This window comes from Scomber japonicus, chromosome 15, assembly GCF_027409825.1.
Source record: "Scomber japonicus isolate fScoJap1 chromosome 15, fScoJap1.pri, whole genome shotgun sequence".
NCBI lineage: Eukaryota > Metazoa > Chordata > Actinopteri > Scombriformes > Scombridae > Scomber > Scomber japonicus.
The window spans coordinates 3,957,060-3,980,957 of NC_070592.1; the positions used below are offsets into that span (position 1 = coordinate 3,957,060).

The following is a 23,898-nucleotide window of genomic DNA, read 5'->3' on the forward strand; positions in this document are numbered from 1 at the left end:
TATCAGAACCAGCATTAACTTCTTCAGCAATTTGAGCAACAGTAGGTCATCTGTTGGATCGGACCACACGGGCCAACCTTCGCTCTACAACGTGCATCAATGAGCCTTGGCTGCCTATGACTCTGTCGCCGGTTCACCACTGTTCCTTCCTTGGACCACTTTTGATTGATAGTGACCATTGCAGACCGAGAACACCCCACAAGAACTGCAGTTTTGGAGACGCTCTGAGCCAGTCGCCTAGCCATCAAAATTTGGCCCTTGTCAAACTTGCCCAAATCTTTACACTTGCCCATTTTTCCTGCTTCTAACATCAACTTTGAGGACATGTTCACTTGCTGCCTAACATATCTCACCCACTAACAGGTGCCATGATGAAGAGATAATCAGTGTTTTGTCACTGATGTTAAAAGGTCAAAATGTAATAAAGCCTTTTTAACTTTGCAGCTTTGCTTTTTCAAAATAAGAGCTATCTAATGCTATGAATACATAAGACAAAGATAGTATTAACAAGCTAGCTGGCAGTTTGGACAGATGACTTTTGGATGTTTAGGTGGGTTTCGTGTCACTACATTCTTGTGCACAGGTGTGTGGTTGTTGTTGTTGTTGTGTGTGTAGGTGTTCAATTTAAATACACACCTACAGCACTTCCAGTTTCTGCTGAACATAAAACACACAGACAACGAGTAGATTTAAGACTCAATAACACTTTTATTCAAGTTTCCTTCCAGATAAAGCTGAATTAAAAACTACATAATCATAAATAACTCTTCTATAAGCTGGTCACATTCATAAATACTCTCAATATTATAAATTACATCTAACATGATTGATCCTGAGGTATTTTCTGATACATGATGTGTTTTATGAACTTATCAAAATGTAAAAACAAAATGAAGAATAAGCGACTTCAGATTGGGATGCACTGAGGTTTTATTAAAAAGAGACTCGGTACGGTAGATCAGGAGAAACTGTCGATTTCTTTCTTCATTTCCTGGAAACAAAAATAGAAAAACATGAAAAGTGAATGGAGAGAATACAAGGAAAGAGAGAGAGACAGAATACTTTTATACTCAAAGCAGCAGTGATCGATGTTTTCTCATCACAAGCTGCTCACAGATTATTGAGGTTCATTAAGAAAGAGACGTTAGATCTCAGTTAACCCTCCTGTCGTCCTCCCGGGTCAAATTGACCCCGTCTGTTTTGACTGTCCCTTCTTTCCTTCCTTCCTTCCTCCTTTCCTTCCTTCCTTCTGTCTGTCCTTCTTTCCTACCTCATTCTCTCTTTCTTTCCTTCCTCCATCCCCCTTTTTTCCTTCCTTCTGTCCTTCCTTCCTTCCTCCCTCCCTCCTTCCATCTTTCCTCCCTTCCTTCCTTCCTTCCTCCCTCCTTTCCTTCCTTCCTTCCTTCTGTCTGTCCTTCTTTCCTACCTCATTCTCTCTTTCTTTCAATCCTCCATCCCCCTTTTTTCCTTCCTCCTGTCCTTCCTTCCTTCGTCCTTCTCTTTCTTTCCTCCCCCCTACCTTCCTCCTTTCCTTCTTTCCTCTGTCCTTCATTCCTGCCTTCCTCCCTCCCTCCCTCCTTCCATCTTTCCTCCCTCCCTCCCTTCCTTCCTTTCTTCTGTCTGTCCTTCTTTCCTACCTCATTCTCTCTTTCTTTCCTTCCTCTTTCTTTCAATCCTCCATCCCCCTTTTTCCTTCCTTCCTTCTTCCTTCCTTCTCTTTCTTTCCTCCCCCCTACCTTCCTCCCTTCCTTCTTTCCTCTGTCCTTCATTCCTTCCTTCTTCCCTCCCTCCTTCCATCTTTCCTTCCTCCCTTCCTTCCTTCTTCCTCCTATACATCTTTCCTTCCTCCTTTCCTTCCTTCTTCTTCCCTTCCTTCCTTGACGCGAGGACAACAGGAGGGTTAAATCTGAACACACGGACATGAAACACACATCGCACACTGCAGAACCAACCTGCCTGAGAATCGTCACATTTTTTACATTTTCTTCAGTTTTACAGTAAATCCCGTCATCATTGTCTGTATATCATGTTACACTGCAAACAGAAGCTGCTAATAACCAAAGTGGCAGACTTCTATTGGAGACAATGACAGAGAATAGCAGCACCTACCTGCAGCCGACATTACAACAACCCACCTGATGAGCTTCTTCTGTTGTCATGTTGGTTCCCAAATATGTTGAATATGTTGGCGTTGGAGCTATTTGTTATTCTTGTAATTAATTAATCTATTATCTGTTTCTGTTTTATTTTGGAGAATACAGCTGAATTAGTTTGATTGTAATATTGGTATCATTTGAGTTAATTCGAATGCTTTTGTTTTGAAGGTATTAGGCCACAGTTAGCCAGGTGTAGGACCAGCGTGCACCAATAAGGGTTTATGTTTTTTTTTACCAGGGCGAGAGAGACAGCAGACGCCATGGTTCTTTGTCTGTCCGCTTTTAAGAATGGTCAAATAAACCAAAAGAAACGTCGTACTTTCCTGGACAATGAACCTTTTTCCCTGCTTTTGATTAATTCCATAGGTGCTTCAGTGGCTGTTCGAGTTTTCATTTTAAAGTTAAGGACAAATCACCACTGTAGTTTGTGTTCATCTGTCTGTCAAATTAGTAGAAACTGTTGTAGTCACTGCAGCTGTAATTATTACTGGAGTGGAGCTGGGTTAAAATCACTGACCAGCAGGTAATGTTGAAATCGCTCCAACCCCTCCCACAGACACAAATTCAGTCTGAACGGGGTTTAGCTAGCGTGTGATATCATGAAATATGACTCTGCCAGTATTTGTGTTAATGGAAGCGCTTCAGTTTTGTCGATGGAGCCGCCGGTCGTCTCAGTGAGATCATCATACCTGGATGAGCTGCGTCTTGTTGTAGTTGCTGCGGTGTCTGTAGATGCACTGAGCCAGCACTGCGTAGAGCTTCTCCAGCGAGTCCACCTCAGCTCGATCCGTCTTGGACACGGCTCGACTCAGCAGTTCCTGAAAGAGTGACGACGGCAATCACACCTCTGATTCCTGATAAAACCTTTAGTGCTACCACCAGGACCTGTGGTTGTGAAGAGATGCGGTTCATCGCTGTTCACCCGGTCGACTCACCTTCAGTTTTTGGTGATCGACTACGAGCGGCGTTGTTTCCTCTTCGGGGATCTTCACAGTTTTGCTCTTCTCGGGTTGCTGCAGCTGCTCCAAGCCGGCGTCGTTGGATCTCTTCTCATTCCCGTTACGTCTCTCTGAGGAAGAGGAAGGAGAAGGTTTAGTATCCTGCCGGGTTCATCGACCTTCCAAAAGGATCGGTCAATTTTTCAGGCTGAACCGAATCACTCTCCGACTTTCTACGTATACAGCAGTTTACCAGTTACAGTTTGAGGTACTTGTACTTTACTGTAGTATTTCCATGTGATGCTACTTTCTACATCTCAGAGGGAAATATTGTACTTTCTACTCCACTACATTTATTTGACAGCTTTAGTTACTTTTCAGATGAAGATTTGACACAATGGATAATATAACAAGCTTTTAAAATACAACACATTGTTAAAGATGAAACCAAAAAGCAGTGTGTAGTCGGCTCACATTTCAGATGTCTATGAGTTGTTAACAGCTCCACCAAATACTGATTTTTCCCTCTGAACATCTCACATGCTTTCATTTCAATAAATGTTCAGATTTGATTGAAACCCCTCTTTAACTGTACACCACTTTAACAGGGTAATACGTCACAATACAGAAGCTAAACACGTTTCACTGGTCCTTTTAAAAGCTGATTATGATAAGTTGATGTAAAGGAGACGTATAGTCTTTTATTGAACTGAAACCATCACACAGTCTGTAGAGTAAACCAAAAAACTCTCCACTCTCCGCGTGAAGCCAGTTAACTCTACCTTTCTTTGAGAATACGACCAGAGACGCTCTCTCAGCTCAGCTCAGCTCAGCTCATGTCAGACTTCGGCTGAGCTTTTGAGTCTGAAGCTTTGGCCTGTCGAAGCTTGTTCAGCAGCAGCAGCAGAAGAAGCGGCACTTTTCATGGGCGGCGTTTGGAAGCTGCAGCAGCGTAGTCCGGTGAAGACCAGTTAGTAGAGCGGGGTTAGAGGGATTGTGGGAGGCATACAGACCTAAGTGGCTCAAACCATTCCCGTTCACCATCGTCTTTGGGTCGGGGGGAGCCTTCGTGGCCCGAGTTACACGCTTGAGATCAAAGACCCTCGTGAGGTTGCCGTCAACTGTCTGAGGGTCGTGACGTGACTCGGGATGGTGGTACCCGTTCGTCAGGGCTCCGGGGAAGTGTGGCGCTTCACCGTGGCCGTTCATGGCGGCCGTGTGGTGGCTGTGCTCGCTGTCGCTGCTCTCCGACGTAGCGGAGGAGCTCAGATGACCGAAGCCATTCACCGCTTTGATTTCAGCTATCCCGTTTTCGTGGCATTCGGAGACGCCCCTGCTGGACGTGGAGGAGGAGGAAGACGACGAGGGGACGGGTTGCTTCTTCTTCTTGGGTTTCTTAATGACGCCGGTGCTCCATTTGGTTTTTCGGGGCTTTTTGTAACTCTTTTTCTTACGAGCTGGAGGGAGAAAAAAGAGGGGGCGGGGGGTGGAAGTGAAGGAATAGACAGAAGAGGAAAGGTCATTAGAGAAGAAACAGAGACAGACGGCTTCCACTCCTCTCCTCTTCTCTTCATCTCCTCGTTTTCCTCTCCTGACTTTTCCATTTCAGTCATAGTCTTCCTCTCTTATCATCTTTTCTCCTTCCTGTCAGCGCTGCCGTTCAAACTGCCTCCTCCTCCTCTCTCTGTCTGCTCTCTCGCTCTGATGCTTTGATGCTTAAATCAGACTCTGAAGCTTCCTGTTTATGTTGCTTTACCTCAGCGTTACCTCAAAGTGACTTATCGGTAGGTGGGTTTGTTTAAAGTGTCTCGGCATCAGACACACATTACACATTTATAATAAATAGATGGCAGCACATTTAAACACATTTGTTCCCCTTGCTATACAGCGAATAGACATCTCTGTATACCTACCTAAAAAGGTTGGTAGATTTGCAGGTGCTGGACCAAAAAACTAAATCTGTAAAGGCAGAAAACACTCTATCTCTCAATGCAGGTATCAACACATCCCATTAAACTCTACCTGCATTGGGAGCTACAGTATTTTTTGCTTTTTTGCTGCCTTTGCTGTCTACCTAAAAATATCCACGGCTGTTTACTGCATACAGGACACTTTTATTACCTGATTTTAGCCTTTAACCCTTTACATACTGTTCATACTCTGACTCATAATTAGTCTCGACACCAATTCACATTCATAAACTCCTCGTCAATCATTAATAAATGTTTGATTAAAAGTCATTCACAATCTCTATTTTATGGTCCTGGAAAACATTTTATAGAATATGAAGAATTAAATTACATGTTTGAATTCTGATTTTGGATTACAGTAGTACATTTACATACGAAAAATGTGTAGCAGCTGCACAAAAATAAAAAAAATATGCATTTTATTTCCATTTTTGTAAACTGTGGGTCATACTAGGTTGAATCCAGCTAAACTAAATGAGTATAGGATGTGTTTTTACAGCTCTGTAATGTAAAAAGTACGTGAGGGTTAAAGCACATCATTTATTTTTGTTCATTTAAAAACTGTTGCATGTCTCAGAGTTTCCCTTCATGAAAATAATTAAACTAAAATGACTCCAAGTGTAAAAAACCTGCTATGTGTAACTTTAAATGACAACATGGTAAAAACAACCCGCTGACACTGAAGTATGAAGTACATGAGGCTGATATTTGCTGTGCCCAAAATGGAAAAATGGAAATACACAGTGTGATTCAGGAGCTTGTCGGTGGACTTACGTGAACGTCGAGTGTTCCCGTTGAAGCCGTAGACGCCGCCGGCCTCCTCTGAGTCAGCCCTGTAGGACGAAGCTGCCGGCACAATTAAAGAGGTGTTATTTTAAATAATCGGGCTTCATACAAGAACCACCCGAATTATTTCTGACGAATGAATGATTTAAGACAACTTTCAAGCAGCAAACATTCTCCAGATGCACCAAACGTTCTTAGTGAGCCGAATGATGAATCCCATTTCTTATATCTTGAATTGAAGGCATGTGGCTGATTATTAAACACTATATAAAGGCAGGTGTTGTGCACATGTTCAGGAATCAGAGAGATGCCATAAAAAAGAGGGAGCAAGAAGAAGATAAGAGAAAGAAGAAGAAGAAGAAGCAGCAGCAGTTTCGGGAAGCTTCACCTCTCCTGAAGCGCGACTCTTTGACCTCCTCACAGATTCTCTCAAAGTCCTCGTCCAGCTCGTCTCTGATGATGGCGCGAACCGTGTCCTTCAGCGCACACGCACGGTGGCGAATGTGGCGGTCTATAGACACACACACACACACACACACACACACACACACACACATCACATCACACACACACACACACACACACACACACAAAAGGTTAATTTAACATATACAGTATATCACTAATCTACAATATACATTACTATAATTTAAAAAAATCCCATTTTTAAATGCATCTGAAATTCCTGTTAAAGATAAATTATTGATTAATCTATCATTTTGTTTTTATATTTGATAACCCATCTGGTCTATAAAACCACCTGCTCGGTCTGCTCCATGGAGACGGTCATCTTTTAAAGCTTTAAAATAAGGTCATATTAGTGTTGAGCTGCCCTGCCCCAGCCCCCACTCACCCATGGGGTCGCTGTCGGGGTTGTACTCCAGGGCGTTCCTCCAGATGAGGTCGGCGTCCGACATGAACTCGCTGACGGTGACGTACTTCTGCTCGTCGATGTTGGACAGCAGCGTGGACAGATCCATGGGCTTCCTGACCACCAACAGGTAGTCTGGGACCTGAAGGAGGCAGAGAGAGAGGAGGAGGAGATGGAGGAGAGGAAGAGGAGATGATGGAGGAGAGGAGGAGGAGATGATGGAGGAGAGGAGGAAGAGATGATGGAGGAGATGATGGAGGAGAGGAGGAGGAGATGATGGAGGAGAGATGGAGGAGATGATGCACAGATTCAGTCACAACTCTCCGACTCCTCCTACAGACTCCTCAAACACACACACACACACACACACACACACACACACACACACACACACACACACAAACACACACACACCTCCTCTATGTCGACCGGCTTGGTGAAGGCCTTGAAGCGGCGGTCCAGGGAGAGACGCTCGGTGACGTTGCGCAGGAAGAGGCGCAGCTCCCGCAGCACGTCCTCCTCCTGCTCCTCCAGATGGAGGCGCTCCTGCTCAGACAGCTGGCGGGGGGGAGGAGGGGGGGCGACTGGGAGGATCTCCATGGCCTGAGACACTGAGAGGGAATGAGGAGGAGGAAGAGGTTTAATTTACAGTATCACACTGACTTTTACATTGTTTTGATACTTTCGGTTTAATTTCAACACCATCCAGTCACGTACATGCAGTTTTTTTGGGGGGCGGAGCTTCGGCCGCCTGGTTCAGAACGAGGTCCTGGAAGAAGTTGGTCCTCTCCTGACGGGTGGGAACGCTGACGGTGTAAACTTCGCCGTACTCCTCCCGAAACAGACACTGAACCTGAAGACGGAAACAAGGACATCATCAAACAAACAGCCATCATAGTTTTTAGTCCAGTTTGGAGTTTATAAAAACTACTGAGACACTTTTCTTCTGATTTTATCCTTCATCACATTTCCTCTTAGTTGCTTTATTATTTTATTTTATTCTTATATTTATTTTCCTATCTTCTCTTTTAATTTGGTATTCTGAATTTTTAAATTTTTATTTTACCTCTTATTATTGCAGATTCATGAGAGTTATGTTCCTCGGCTCCTGTTTTTATTGACTCATTATTTATTTCTTGTTGTGTTTTCGGTTGTTTTGCACACATAAAGCAGCTTATGTTACATTACTGTGTATGAAAAGTGTTAAATAATCCTCCTGTTGTCCTCTAGTCAAGGATGGAAGGGAGGAAGAAGGAAGGAAAGGAGAAAGGAAGAGAGGAAGAAGGAAGGAAGGATGGAAGGGAGGAAGGAAGGGAAGGTGGAAGGAAGGAAAGGAGGAAGGAAATGAGGAAGAAGGAAGGATGGAAGAAAGGAAAGGAGGAAGGAAGGGATGGAAGGGAGGAAGAAGGAAGTAAAGGAAGGAGGAAGAAGGAAGGATGGAAGGGAGGAAGAAGGAAGGGAGGGAGGGAGGAAGAAAGGACGGAAGGAGTGAAGGAAGGAAGGAAGGAATGAGGGAAAGGAGGGAGAAAGGAAAAGAGGAAGGGAGGAAGGAAGGAAGGAAGGAATGAAGGAAGGAAGGAAGGAAGGAAGGAAGGAGGGAAGGAAAGAAGGGGGATGGAGGAAGGACAGGTGGAAGGAAGGAAGGGAGGAACAGTCAAAGCAGGCGGGGTCAATTTGACCCGGCCTGGAAAATAAACGAAGGATAAATAAACTGGTTGAATGATTGATCTCACTTTCACAGTATTTAAGGAGCTCCTCTCTGGACTATCAGAGACCAATAATACAGTATAACACACCAGGCTCAGTCCAGCTGCTCACCTCTATATCCAGCTGTTGGAAGGGGACGCTGCAGGTGGCGAGGAGGAGGATGGGGGAGAAGGACGGGATGCTGGTGAGCAGGCTGAGGAAAGAAGCCCTCAGCGCCGGGCCTGCCGCCTCCCACCACTGCTGGATGTGGGGGACGTAGAGGATGCTGGGAGACGTCCGCTTAGCCTCGCAGAACACCTGACGGGATGGAGGAGGACGTTACCGACTGCAAACCTCACATCTGAACACTGAGTCTGCTCCCTTTTATCAGCTTCTTAGACTCATAAATGTCTTAAACCCAGAGGTGTCAAACTCATTTTCATTCAAGGGCCACATACAGACCAATTTGATCTCATGTGGGCCGGATCATAAGAAAGATGGAGGGAAAGAAGGAAGGATGGATGGAAATAAGAAGGGACGGAAGGAAAGACAGGCAAAAGGAAGGAGGGAAGAAAGGTAGGAAAGACAGACAGTGAAGGAAGGAAATAAGGGAGGACAGAAGGAAGAAATGAAGGAAGGACAGAAGGGAGGAAGGAAAGAATGAAGGTAGGAAGGACAGATGGAAGGAAGGAACGAAGAAAGGAAAAAAGGAAGGTAGGGAGGAAGGAAGGAAGGACAGATGGAAGGAACGAAGAGAGAAAAAAAGGAAGGGAGGAAGGACAGATGGAAGGAAGGAGGGAAAAGAACACAGGAAGGAAAGTGGGCCGGATTGCTCCCCTCACCGAACCGCTTTAATATGTTCTTCTAAAATTGTTTTTCATCTTTTGTGTTTTTGGTTTTCTGTGATGTAAAAGCTGCAAAATACTGTAATTAAATATAAAGAAGTCACTGCAGTATTATTTTTTATCAGTGAAATTAGTTTTTTTATACTTTTACTCCATTTGTTCAGCAGATACTCAGAGTAAACACAAGAAGTCACAATGAGACATTTCAACTGATCAAAAAACAGTTTTCCTGCATTGTTTCATTTCCTCTACTCCAATCTGTCTGAAAGCAGCTGTTTCATTTTACGATGAGTCACCTGGGAGCATGCTTCCTCCGGCGATGTGCTGCTGACACCAAACAGCACCGCAGAGTCGAGACTGTGGACGGTGAAGCGCTCAAGCGTGTGCAGCACAGCGGGGGCCAGGTGGGACGTCTGACCGGCACCGGGGCAACCGGCCAGGAGCATCCGGGGACGGTGAGACATCGGCTGTTTGACCGCACTCCTGCAGGAGAGAGAGAAGGAGGGATGAGGAATGTGATGAAAGGAAAGAGGAGGAGAGAGAAGGGAAGGAAACAATAAGGAAAAGAGACATTAGGTGGTAAAGTAACAAAGATATGTGAGCGCCATCTGCTGTCAGAAATAAAAGAAGTTCTTAAAAAGAGATGCTGAAGTTATAATAACTCATTTAAAGCCTTTATTTTAAATTCAGTGTGCAAAATTAAAATTGACTTGTTTATACAAAGCAGGAAATAAGTAGTTTTACTTTAATTCTTAAATGTAAAATCAAATGAATAAATATATAATAAATATAAGTTAAATAATAAAGTTAATAAATATAAGTGCTTCCATTAGACAGTAGTGCAGCTTATAGAAAATCAAGAGTAATTGAGTGATGAGTGATGATCTCACATTTTTTTTGGTTCATGTCACTAATTCACTGAAAATATCAAATCTAATCAGGAGTGTTTTAGAGTAACGTAGAATAAGGTAGAGTAAAGTAAAGTAAAGTAAAGCCTGCTGCTGGTTCTGGTTTTAATGAAATGTTCGGACTCACCCGGCAAAGTGCAGGAAGTTCTTTCCTTTAGAGGTGGAAGGCGTGGAGATGCTGGTTGTGCTGGATCCTTCCTCTCCACCGTACATCAGGCCGTCGTCAAGGATACCGGAGGTCAGATCTGATGTGCAGAAAGAAGCAGAAGAAGAAGAAGTGATGATAATGTTTTAATCAGGACGTCAGCGGGGGCTCCTCAGACCTTCACCCACCTGGCTCCCTCTTCCTCTTCATCCCCTGCTCAGCGTGGGGGAACAGCCTCTGCAGCGCCTGCAGGATTTGGTGCAGGGCGGCACCCAGCAGCGGGTGGGCGACGGGCGACAGGGGTTTGGCGGGCGTGGCGGCGGAGCGCTGCGAGGCCGGAGACATCTTCTTCATGGCCGCCGCAAAGTCGCAGCTGCTGACGGCGATGGAGGAGACGTCCAGCAGGAGCTTCTGGGACGTCCCGTAGATCTGAGGGTAGCGGCGACGCAGAGCGCACAGAGCCGCCTCCGTGCACACCGCCCTGATGTCAGCGCCACAGTAACCTAGGAGACGGACGGGCAGGAAGTTACATAGCGAACAAATTCAATTCATCTGCAAATGTATCTTTTTTAAAAGGAAGCTCAAACCATTCCTGTTCAGCCGGGCTGGTGATTAATTGTGTTGAATAGTTTTAAAGTCTTTCTATTTTCTATTATTCTCATTTTACAGTTTTATCTTATTTTGTTCATCTGTTCCTTTTGTCTTTTGATCTTTTTTAACCTAGTTTAAGTCCAGCTTTTATTAAACTCAATCTCTTATTTTACTTTTCTTTCATCTTTTTAATCCAATTTAACCTAGTCTATACTAACTAACCCTCTCTTTTCTCTCTTATTTTACTTGTTTATTTTATTTTTTTCCTTATTTTATTTAAGTTCTCTAAAGATTGTCATCATTCTTATTTTCTCTTGCGCGCATCGGCTTCTATCTGTCTTACCAACACATCTCTCAGCGAGTTCATCCAGGAAATCTTCAGCTGGAGGAGGTTTCCACTGCCTGGTGTGAATCTTCAGGATCTCTTTACGGGACTGAAACACACACAGTCGGTCAGTCACATCCAGAAATAAGAAATCAAAATAAGACAACATGGAGGCAAGAAGTATGAATCACAAATATTAAAAAGAAACTAAAATAAAGCGTGAGAGCGAGCGCCACCTCTCTGTCCGGCAGGCCGAACAGGAACTCCCTGTCGAAGCGTCCGGGCCTCCGCAGCGCCGGGTCGATGGAGTCCAGCCGGTTCGTCGCTCCGATCACCACGACTTCACCTCGACTGTCCAAACCGTCCATCAGAGCCAGGAGCGTGGACACGATGGAGCTGAGGGACAGAAAACACACACACGCACACACACACACACACACACACACACACACACACACACACACACAGATACATTATGTAACAGTTGACAGACATCAGCTGCAGTTTATTCATTCACACTCCAAATATGACGTCATAAAGTTAAAGATGTGTCTGTAGTAAAAGGAGATCACAGCCACACAGACTACAGACAGTTTGCTGGTTCTGACCTGTGTATCTGGTCCTGTCTGCTGGATCGGACCGGAGCCAGACCGTCGATCTCGTCAAAGAAGATGATGGACGGACGCATCTGATACGCCTGAAGACGACACACAAAAACACTCAACACGCCAACCGCTGGACTCAATATGATGCTGACTTCAGTAAAGTGTCGATCTAAAGGGCAGCTCCCAATGTCCAAATGAACATTAAGTGTGTTCTCCTCTCTGTAATGATTCGTCCTGTTCATACTGACCATTAGATCCCTTCATAATGCACTTACAATGCAAGAGATGGAGGACTAAATCCACAGTCCTCCGTCTGATGCTAATATGAAGCTTCAGCGTCCAAATGAGTCAAATCTTCATCTTCTATGTTTCAACGTTACAGTGTTTTTAGTACCAAAGTCTTTTTGTTACTATACTTCCACCACAGCTCAACAGGGAAACACTAAGAATCTGATGCTAAAAACACTGCAAATGTGTCAGATATCACTTGATATGACTTTAACTCACACTGCTGAAGCTCCATAGAAGCTGATCAGAGACTTTTAAATGACTGTGTGGAAACACTGTGGATTTAGTCCTCCATCACTTTATATTGAAAGCACACTTGAAGGAGATCTTTTAATAGTCAGTATGAACAGGAGGAATGATTACAGAGAGGAAAAACCTCTTTCACTGCTCATATGGACACCTGACTGCTGGATTAAGGCACACTTGAATAACTGAATGATTAAGGAGAACAGTAAAATTGTTACTGCATAAGAGGACTGGGAAACGTGAAGAAAAACAGATAAATAATACTGATATTCAGAAAAGCTAATAAAGTAGTGGTCGAATTTACTTTAAACTACCAAACACTTAAAACTGCTGAGATAAAAACAGCAATTACACTGTGAAAAAGTTTCAAAATCAAGAGTTTGGGATTGTAAATGATATTCTTTAAACACATGATGTCAGCCAGCAGGGGGCAGCGTTACCTGCTCAAACAGCAGCCGCAGCTGCCGCTCCGACTCGCCCACCCATTTGCTGAGGCAGTCGGCGCCCTTCCTCATGAAGAAAGACACCTTCCTGTTGCCATGGCTACACTCGTTGGCCAGCGCCCGGGCGACCAGCGTCTTCCCCGTCCCGGGAGGACCGTAAAACAGGCAACCTCTGCAGAGACACGGGCAGAACACATGAATCATATAAGCGTGATTTTTGGTCGTTATCACCGTAATTAAAGAACAATTTAACAAGTTTGACGATTAATATAAATTTATCACATTTGTCAGACGGCCAGGTGAGGTGTTGTCTCTATTTACCATTTAAATGAAGTGAGTTTCATGTCTCTTAATGATGGAAAGTAACTAAGTACATTTACTAAAGTACTGTAATTAAGTATAAAATTGATTTCCACTTTCTACTTTTTAATACTTTCAATCCATTTTACACTGAGAGACAAACATTGTGCTTTTAATGCTGCTACAGTCGTATTTCTTTAGTTACTTTTACAGATAGATAGTCGTTAATACAACATAATGAACTAATAAATTAATAAATTAAGATGCATGATTGTAGATTAAACTTCATGTCAGTACATAAAGTAGTTAAAATGAAATCAGCCTTTACCAACAACAATAATAAAAATAATAATTATGATAACATTAATTTAATATCATTCTGAAATGGGTCTTTTAGCGTATGTACTTCTTCTTTTATGTTTTTTTTTATTATAAATTATTATATATTATTACTATTATTATCTGTGCCCCTCTTTGCCTTATTTTTATCTGCCTTGTTTATTTTTATTTTAAAACACTTTGTAACATAGTTCAGAAAAGTGTGACATAAATTAAGTTTATCATTATTATTATTATACTTTACTTATTTAATTAAAAAAACACTTATCTACTGATTATATAATGTGTACAGTTTTAATTTTAAATATTCTTTTTTTTTCTATTTGTGTGTTGAAATGAAACGGATAACCAAAAAACATTTGTGTATGATGTCAGGCAGTACTTTCTGGATCCATGAGTGAACGCTAACTAATTTGATTACTGTGTATGTGTGTGTGTGTGTGTGTGTGTGTGTGTGTGTGTGTGTGTGTGTGTGTGTGTGTGTGTGTGCGTGCGTGTGTGTTACCTGGGAGGCTGGATCTTAAAGTTATCAAACACTTCGGGATAGAGAAGCGGGAAGACGACCATCTCCTTCAGAGCGGAGATGTGACCCGACAGTCCTCCGATACTGTCGAAGCCCACCTGAGGACGAATGATGAGAGGAGACATGAGACCATCCAGAAGATTCCACTAAAGATGTCAACGTTTTCTTCTAAAGCTCTAAACTCACAGAGTGGTCGATGGCCATGGGGTCGATGTCGGCCAGACCCGCTCCTGCGTTCATTTTCTCTCTGCGAGTCCCCAGAAGATCACCAAGCGGGCGACAGCTGGTAGGAAAAGACAAAAAGTTCATTTAAACGATGCAACGAAGCTCAAATCTGCAGAAATATTAAGAACCGACTCAGCAAGATTTCAGTGGAGAAGGCTCTGTGCCCCCAAGTTGGGTGCTTGGTCCGAGGGGGTAGGGCAAGGAGATTTCCGTCTGAGGATCGGAGGGCACGGGAGGGGTTGGAGTGTAATGGTGGAGCAGGTCTGTGAGGTAGGTGGGGGCTGGGGGGGGGGGGGGTGTAATGGTGGAGCAGGTCTGTGAGGTAGGTGAGGGCCACGTTGTGAAGTGATTTGTGGGTGAGCAGGAGGACGGTGTGAGATGGGGAGCCAGTGCAGTTTTTGGAGGACAGGGGTGATGTGTTCTCGGTAGTGAGTGTGGGTGGGGGGGTGTAGTGGGTGAGCAGGAGGGCAGCGGAGTTCTGAATGTATTGGAGTTTATTGAGGAGTTTGAATGAAATAACTTTGTACTTTTTAATCAGAAATGAGAAACATTTGCTAGTTTTAGCTTCTCAGATTTAAGGATCTAAAAGCTTTTCTGGGTCTCACATGATTGAAAACTGAATCACCACGAGCTCCGAGAAATTATTAACAGCTAATTTCTGACACTTAATTGGCAAATCAATTAACCAGATTATCTAAAAGCTAATTGGCAGATGAATCGATATTGAAAGTAATGGTTAGCTGCGGCTCTGTTTTACAGTCCGAACACCTAAAAGCAGTAAATGTGCCAGTCCAGGTAAGCAGAGGAAGAGCTTATGTCCTCCTACTGACCTGCCGGAGCCTTTTCCATCGTTCTGATCTTCATCATCAGAGTCTTCCTCGGACTGACTCGACCACACAGTCTTAGTTGGTCTGGAGGACAAAAGGAACCAGATCAACATTTGACTCATTTCAGATATTAACAATTAACAGTTTTTCAGTCTCGTATCTCAGCTGAATCAGTTTCTAAGCTACAGACAAACTCAGCAGACATAAAAACACAAACTAAGGGACTAAATATAAACTAAACCCCTTTAACCCTCCTGTTGTGCTCAGGTCAAGGAAGGAAGGAAGGAAGGAAGGAAGGAGGAAAAGAGGAAGGAAGTAAGGAGAGGAAAGAAGGAATGAGGAAGGAAGGAAGGAAGGAAGTGAGGAAGGAAGTGAGAAAAAAGGAAATGAGAAAGGAAGGAAGGGAGTAACGAAGGAAGGAAGGAAGGAGAGGAAAGAAGGAATGAGGAAGGAAGGAAGGAAGGAGGAAAAGAGGAAGGAAGGAAGGAGAGAAGGACGGAAGGAAGGAAGAAAGGAGGAAAGGAGGAAAAGAGGAAGGAAGTAAGGAGAGAAGGAAGGAAGTGAGGAACAGCCCCCGTTAGGCCCACAGCTGAAAAAGCATTGTTCCACATCCTCCTTTTACCAAAATAAAAGAGAGAAGTCTGACCTGTAGGCTCCTCTGCGGGTCATGTTTGGTCCGGAGGCGCTGATCCGTAACGTTCCTTTTGGGAACTCTGAATAACATCAGAGAACAACATCATTACTTCCTGCTGTGGACGACCAGTTTTTTTTTTTGTTTTTTTTAAAGTATATTTTTTGGGACTTTTTGCCTTTAATGTACAGGTTCAGTAGAGAGAGACAGGAAACTGGAGGCAGAGAGGGGGGAATGACACCCAGGATAGGACCGTTCGATGTGGGATTCGAACTCTAGCAACAACTGTAGCCTCAACACACGGGGCGGGTGCTCTACCCACTGAGCTAAACACCGCCCCGAACCAGCAGTTTTCTGCAGAATCTCTCCACCTTTCACTACGGCTGCTTTTTTTTCTTTTAACCCCAACAGGAATATCATCAGAGGTAAGTAATACTGATATTAGCTTGTGTCCAATGGAGGGAGTCAGTAAAAAGAAAGCATGGCGGTACCTTCAACCACCTTCCTTTCCTATTTACTGAGAACATATTTCCCCTATCAATCAACAGCAATCAACTGAGTGTTTCAGCTTTCGGACCGTATCCAAAGTGTCGTTTCTATGCACACAAACCGTAGCAACAGTTCACGAAAAAAAAGAAAACACTGAAGTGAAGAGATTCGAATTAAGGCTGAAGCCAAATCTCTAAATGTGATTGTTTTGACTGATTGCAGTTGTGATATTAGATGTGGACTGAGTAATCAGTGGTGCAGGACTGACTGACCGCTGGTGGGTCCCTGGTAGAGCGACGAGGCTCGGCTCAGTTTGGCGTCAAAGTTCTCGTTGACGCTGCTGTTGCTGTCGTCGTCTGCGGCAGCTTCCTGTCTGCTGTCGTCGTCGTCGACCGTGCCTGAGAAAGAAAGAAAGAAAGAAAGAAAGAAAGGAAGAACAAACCTCTCAGACCTCCGTTAAACCCTGTGAACCTCCTAACTTCTCTCTCATGTTCTGTCTGTTTTCCATCGTGTTTGTACGAACTGTTCTCCTCCTCGCTGTCGCTGGCCTCTCTCAGCGGTGGCACAGGCGTTCTACTCCTCTGGGCTTTGGAGTAGATCTTCTGCAAGTTCATCAAACACAAAAAACACACTGTGAGAACAACTTAGGATAAAGTGCAGAAAGTAAGAAAGTAGTGTTTATTCTCTACTAGTGGCCCTTAACCCTCACATACTGTTCATATTCTACCTTAGCAATTTGTTCCCCTCATAAAAAGAGTTTATACCAAAGTCTCCACTGCTACATCATAAAAAGAAAGGGAGAGGAAGGAACGAAAGAGAGAAGGAAGGAGGGAGGAAGGAAGAAAGGAAAAGCGGAAGGAAGGAAAGAAGGACAGAGGAAAGGAAGGAAGGAAGGAGGGAGGGAAGACTTGATTAGAACTATGTAAAGATCATGGTTTGGGTTAAAATCATCACTGGAGACAAGTTTTCAAATTCCTTTAAAAGATATGCGACCTTTGTTGTCATGGCAACAGTGAACACCATGATTAATTGACATGAGCAAGATTAAGTCGATTAGAGTTTCTAAATGTCGGTTTCCATTATTTTTCAATTAATTGCCCAGCCCTGGTAGCATCTATATAAAAGTATGAATGCTAAAAGACATTTGGGGTGTTGTTACAGTTGGGTCAGTGCAGCGTCTCCGCCTTTTAGTTTCCAATATGATGCAATATCGTGACAGAATTTGCTCAGAAGCCATGTAATTATATGAGTTTTGTCATTATAATTATAAATGACATCATCACTGGGACCACTCAGTTAAATCAGAATGATGACGTCACTCGATGGGAGACGAGCCTCCTCTAGGCCGACAGATCTAAAACTACATCGCTCCTTGTTTCTGTCGACAAAACACAAAAACAAGGGCTGCTGCTTCTCCGCTCTCGGCCGCTGTCCAATGTGCTGTTGGCTGATAGAGATACGGTCGCGTCGCCCACTCCCCACCGCCGGCAGAACAGAGGGAGCGGGAGCAGGGTGCAGCTGGGCGCGCCGCTCCCGCCACCATCTGATAAGAGAGGCAGCGCCCACACACACACACACACACACACACACACACACACACACACACACACACACACACACACACACACACTGTCTCCACACGCTTTTCAGCTGCAGTTTCAAACCAGACATAAACACGAGGCCTGTGTGTGGTTGCATCACCGCCTGTTTACATTATAATGCACCTGTGTTGTTCCCCTGTGTGTCTGAACGCTCACAGTGTCAATTTATCTGCTTTATGTCTCCTTTAAAAGTCCCACAATGAAAGAAAAAACAGCAACTTTCTGCCATTTATAGACGTGAAAATTAGGGACTGATGATTATTAAGAGTCTGAAATGGTCACGTCCTGCCTGAACTTCCTGTTTGTGTTTTAGTTCCTGTTTTATTTTGAAATGTGCTCTCCTCTTCTGTTATTTTCACTTCCCCTGTTGTCCTGCCTGAGTTGATTTCCTCATGTGATTCACCTGTGTCCTGTGTGTATTTAGGTATTGGTTTTCTGTCCTGTCTCTGTTGGATCCTCTGTTTTATTGAGTCTTGTCAGTCTTCTTCAGCTCTTGTCTGGTTTTGTTCTCTTCTATCAGAATAAAGACACTTTTCTGCAGCCCTGTTTGCAATCTCTGCATTCGGGTCCACCTGCTCTGCATTGCTCACTATGACATTCATTATTTAGCATCTATGGTACACGCTGTGTCTGAAACCACTCCCTATTTATTATATAGTTCACTACAACATGTCATGAGTCAACATGTGTCTGAGTGTGTAAATATCGCCACCATATTTTGCCCTCAAATATTCCACAATAGATAGATGGAGTCCTACGATGCAATGCTCCACATTTTAAAGGTGTGAAAACTACAGTCACATGACTCTACAGCTGATGCTGACGACACAAAATGACTACTGAGTAAACTATTCAGTGTTTATTATTATATAGGGAGTAGTGAATGAATGAATTAGGGATTGATTTTGGACGCAGCCCTCGTTAATAAAGAGTGAGGGAACGACAGAGTGATGCTGCACATTCAGCAAACTTCTCCTTCTGCTTGAGAAATGTACAGCTGTTTGTTTCCTGCAGTCTAGTCTGTGTAGTTTAAATTTTATCTCTAACATTAAAACTCATTCACACACGTTTTAACCATAAACTGTATAGAAGAAATGGACGTAACATCCGTGACGTCACCCATTGGTTTGTGGACTGCTGCTCGGAAGCCAATAGTTTCTAATCTGGGCAGCGCCATCTTGAAAATTTCAGGTGCATGCTGAGAAAAATAAAAAGACGGATTCTACTTATATGGGCATGAGGCGGAGCCATGGGCGGAGCGGGGAGGTTGCTATGGTTGCGAGGGCTGGATCTCGAGGACATTGGTCAATCAACCTGTCAATCAGGACGTAGCCACGCCCTAATGCATACCCTGCTTTATCGTCACATATAAAATCAGGGAGGCCAAAATGTCCCAAATGAACATCATACTGCATTGAAGAAGGCTTTAAACTAGTGATTGAGACCATAAACACATTTCGACAAAACAACGTCTTTCCTAATGAATCCAGATATATTTCATGTAACTGCGTCACTCACTCCTTCTTTGTTGTTGCTGAGCCGCCTCTTGCTCTTCATGTTGTCCATCGTCTTGATGACCGACCTCGACGAGCTGCAGAGACAATCATCAGTCATGAAAACGAATCGTCAGTTTCCTGTCCTAACGAGGAAGCTGCGGTGAGGAGAGCTGCCGTCTTACTTGTCGCTGATGCCGTCAAACATGTTGGGAGCCTGATATCTGCTGGTCGGTTTGGTCGGCCTGGTGCTCCTCCTCAGCCCGCTGCTCCTGCTGGTCCTTCCACCTGCACACACACACACACACACACACACACACACACACACACACACACACACACAAACACACACACACACACACACACACACACACACACACACTTATTATACAGTACATGTTAACTGACTGATGTGTTGATCATTTCTTTGTGTCAATTTGTGTCTTCCTCCCGGGTCAAATTGACCCTGTCTGTTTTTACTGTTACTTCTTTCCTCCCTTCCTTCCTTCTGTCCTTCATTCCTCCCTCCCTCCTTCTTTCCTTCCTTCCTTTCCTCCTTTCTTCTTTCCTCCATCCTTCCTTCCTTCCTTCTTTACTTTAGCATTCTTTCTTTCCTTCCTTCCTCCCTCCCTCCCTCCCTCCCTCCCTCCTTTCTTCTTTCCTCCGTCCTTCCTTCCTGATTTCCCCTGTGCTTCCTTCCACCCTTCCTCCCTCCTTTCCATCCTTCTTTCCTTCCTCCTTTCCCTCCTCTCTCTTTCCTCCTTCCCTCGTTCCTTCCCTCCTCCCTTCCTTCCTCCCTCCTTTTCTTCCTTCTTTCCTTCCTTGACTCGAGGACAACAGGAGGGTTTTAAATCTTTGCAGACAGTCTGTTCTCCCTCTAAAAACATCAAAGTAAGGAGTCTCAGTCTGAACCAGTGATTTAAAACTGTCTGTGTGTAAATGAAGTGAAGTGTCGCTGCGTTGAAATGACTGCCACTTGACATTTTAGAAGTTTTGTTTAGAGTTAACGTTAACGTCTCCGTCCTTACCTGCGTTTTTTCGAAGCCACTGAGAGTTCCTAGAAACACAAAACAAACCTCAGTGTGAGAAAACATTCAAAGAGTGAGAGTTAAACAGTTTCAACAACCACTAGGCAACTGTATGACCTAATATCTGCTGGACAATATTACATCATTTTATTTATGACTTTTTGTTTATATCTTTTTCCTGCACAGTTTTCTTCACATGTCCTTCATTAAAGAGCTCTGTTAGATGCTTGGTGAAGCCTGACTCACCTGTTTCTGGCTGATTTCCGACTGCCATCCTTCTGTGTTTCTGTGTCAGCGTGATTCTCGTCATCATTGTTGAATCCCTGAGGAACAAACACATCAAACACTTCAGTAACTGGTGAATTATAACAAGCAAGAAATCAGTGTCACACTGTCACAATGATCTCAGACTTTACAGGAAGGAAGAGTGAGAAAATATGTGATGAAGATGTGCCGAGCTGATAAACTCTAATGTAATCTTTGATGTGTAATGTAATATAATGAAATCAAAATGTGCTTCAAGCATTGGTTATTTTTTCTCTATATTTAAAGCTTGTAATTTCACACTGGAAACTGTTCTCAAATTATTCATGTTGGTTTCATTTTTTTCACACAACAAAAACCTGCATTTTTAACTGTACAACTCTTTTTTTCCTTTCTTTTTTCCAGCTGCAACAATTAGTCTAACAGAAAATTAATCTCCAACTATTTTGATACTCAATTAATGATTGTGAGTCAATGTTTTTAAAGAAATGATTCCTGCTTCTTAAATGAGAATATTATCTGCTTTCTTTAGTCCTCTGTGACAGTAAACTGGATATCCATGAGTTGTGGACTTTCAAGACATTTAAAGACATCATCTCAGACTTTGAGAAACAACTACTGTATTGCCATTTTTCACCTTTGTGTAACATTTTATAGTCCAAACATTGAATCAATTAATCCAGAAAATCATCAACAGATTAATGAATAATGAAAATAATATTAATTTCAAACCCTACTGAATCTAAAACAACCTGTAAATTAATCAAAACTATTAATTTATGCATTTAACATTTCAACTTTTTCTATATGAATAATTCAACCTTTTTGTGTGTCTTTATTTTTGTGGTGTTAATTTCACTGTGTGTGATTGTGTTGTGTTATTATTCAATGTTCAAACAAAAATGACTTTAATTGTTTTGTTTTTAGCTCATTTTGTTTTGCTTGTATAGTTTGTTTTATTTATGTTTGTATAATATTTTTTGTTATGTTTTATGCTGTGTTAGAACATAAATGCGATGTTACTGATCAACAATCAAAATAAAAGTTAAATAAATAAATAAAAACTTTCCACCACTGCATGCAGTAAATAAATGCCGGGGCAGTTCGGTTTAAAAAGCCGGGTCAGCACAGGCGGGCAGACTCACATTGGACGGGTCGGGTACCTTCATCACGGTGGCTCTGCTCCGGGTCACTGGAGGCTCCGGTGGCCGGGATTCGATGCTCACGGTCGGCCTCTGCTGCTGCTGCGTGACCGCTGAACCTCGACCACGGAGCGTCACCATGGTGACGCCGCACACACAAGCTTAAAAACGCTGGACGTTAGCTTTACCGGTTATAAATATATATAAAGCACAGAGACTGCAGGTGCACACCGGGGGAGGGGTTAACACGGCCGCGTCTCTTTACCGGTTGTTTCCGTCGCGATGAACCGGTAGCAGCTCCGTGTTGTTCCCGGTGAAACAGTTAACTGACACACACCGACCAACCGATAACCTGCTGTGTCGGGTCAAAAGATGCTGTCACCTAGTGACGAGGTGACGTAATGACGTGTGATTATCAGTAAAAGTACCGCAGTATTATGAGTGATGTAGTATGCAGTATTACAGTAAAAGTACTGCAGTATTATGAGTGATGTAGTATGCAGTATTACAGTAAAAGTACTGCAGTATTATAGTGATGTAGTATGCAGTATTACAGTAAAAGTACTGCAGTATTATGAGTGATGTAGTATGCAGTATTACAGTAAAAGTACTGCAGTAGGCTATTATAGTGATGTAGTATGCAGTATTACAGTAAAAGTACTGCAGTATTATGAGTGATGTAGTATGCAGTATTACAGTAAAAGTACTGCAGTATTATGAGTGATGTAGTATGCAGTATTACAGTAAAAGTACTGCAGTATTATGAGTGATGTAATATGCAGTATTAAGGTAAAAGTACTGCAGTATTATGAGTGATGTAATATGCAGTATTAAGGTAAAAGTACTGCAGTATTATAGTGATGTAGTATGCAGTATTACAGTAAAAGTACTGCAGTATTATGAGTGATTTAGTATGCAGTATTACAGTAAAAGTACTGCAGTATTATAGTGATGTAGTATGCAGTATTACAGTAAAAGTACTGCAGTATTATGAGTGATGTAGTATGCAGTATTACAGTAAAAGTAGTGATATATTATTATATATGACATCATTAGATTATTAATAGTGAAGTATCAAAACTAAGTTCTGATACACAAATTTGTTTTCAGTTTTTGGACTTTTTCTCTAATCTTTGATTTTTGCTGAAATATTGGATCATTTGAACATTTATTGAAATGAAAGCATGTGAGAAGTGTATTTTCTTTCAATGTAATATCTTACTCTGACAGTAGATGGAGCTCCTATCTCATTTTTAAAAGGAGGTCAGCTCAGCAGACAACACATTTACTACACTGAGACTGAACTGTCTTCACTGTTCAACCTGAAATATTCATTCAATATAAAGCAGGAGTTAATAATAAATAAGAACATTCATGAAAAAAAGAATCTGACAGTAAATGTGATAATTGGTAGAACAGATCTCAACCACAAAACTGTTTTAATCTATAAACACAGAGCAGATAGAGTTTATCCTTTAGTTTTTTCACACTTTGTTTGACTGTTTTGGTCATGATTTCTGTCGTAAAATATGACTCAGACTTATCAGATAGGGGTCTTTGCTCTAATTTGCATCAGTTTCGGGCTCATTGACCATAGAAATGTTGAGAACCACTGCACTATATTATGCTCCTGTGTTACCTGAAACTGAAGAACATAATTTCATTGTATGAACATAATGCAACAATATTTTTGAATGCTTATTTTTAATCTTACAAACAAATATCAGTCACATATAACACAGAACACACTCTATGTACTGTATAAATGTGTATTTATAAGTTCAAAGCCATATTTTTGGCTTAAAGTAAAAGGTGTTCAGACACTTTTTAACGCTCTTACATATAAAAATGGGTCCAAACTTGACCCGAACAGTATGAAAGGGTTCAGACAACAAAGAACTTTACTAAACTATCATTATCATCAGTTCATCTTTTAACATGCTGAAGCTAAAGCAGGTCTACAGTAGTTATAGCAGCTGTAATATGTATCATGTCGAGTTTTAACCTTTGACGTAGTTTCAAACAGCTAGAAGAAGAAGTGAAGCTCGTTTACTTTGCAGTGTGTCACCTGAGCCGACATTTTAGGCGTCCAGGAAGCTGCTTCCATCTTGACTGTCAACATGTTAGTACACTGCAAGAAATATCAGTAGATGTATTAAAGCAGATCATTTCAGCAACTCTTAATCCTTTAAATGTGCCATTATTCTCAGAGTGAGTGATAAAATAAGCCTGT

General features: G+C 42.6%; 1 protein-coding gene across 1 annotated transcript; it reads right to left on the reverse strand.

The window, feature by feature from the left end:
• Nucleotides 1–850: 850 nt before the first annotated feature.
• Nucleotides 851–23,770, reverse strand: LOC128374687 (ATPase family AAA domain-containing protein 2-like). The gene is made up of 29 exons (XM_053334943.1): nucleotides 23,719–23,770; nucleotides 21,669–21,826; nucleotides 20,506–20,582; nucleotides 20,260–20,288; nucleotides 19,417–19,519; nucleotides 19,257–19,329; nucleotides 16,661–16,739; nucleotides 16,410–16,535; nucleotides 15,664–15,730; nucleotides 15,021–15,101; nucleotides 14,152–14,248; nucleotides 13,948–14,063; nucleotides 12,801–12,975; nucleotides 11,830–11,918; nucleotides 11,458–11,617; nucleotides 11,240–11,330; nucleotides 10,494–10,808; nucleotides 10,288–10,405; nucleotides 9,549–9,735; nucleotides 8,540–8,725; nucleotides 7,439–7,574; nucleotides 7,136–7,332; nucleotides 6,704–6,863; nucleotides 6,239–6,361; nucleotides 5,839–5,910; nucleotides 4,108–4,551; nucleotides 3,092–3,225; nucleotides 2,846–2,974; nucleotides 851–991 (listed from the first exon to the last, which is right to left on the reverse strand). Exons 2-29 carry the CDS (start codon nucleotides 21,804–21,806, stop codon nucleotides 959–961), a joined length of 3,735 nt encoding a protein of 1,244 aa, XP_053190918.1. The 5' UTR covers nucleotides 21,807–21,826; nucleotides 23,719–23,770; the 3' UTR covers nucleotides 851–958.
• Nucleotides 23,771–23,898: the final 128 nt, after the last annotated feature.

Coding starts and splice junctions, on each gene's coding strand:
- LOC128374687 (XM_053334943.1), bottom strand. CDS start 21,806: ATGGTGACGCTCCGTGGTCGAGGTTCAGCGGTCACGCAGCAGCAGCAG. Junction 20,583..21,668: donor AGGTACCCGACCCGTCCAAT/GTGAGTCTGCCC, acceptor TTTGTTCCTCAG/GGATTCAACAATGATGACGA. Junction 16,740..19,256: donor TCAGCAACAACAAAGAAGGA/GTGAGTGACGCA, acceptor ATGAACTTGCAG/AAGATCTACTCCAAAGCCCA.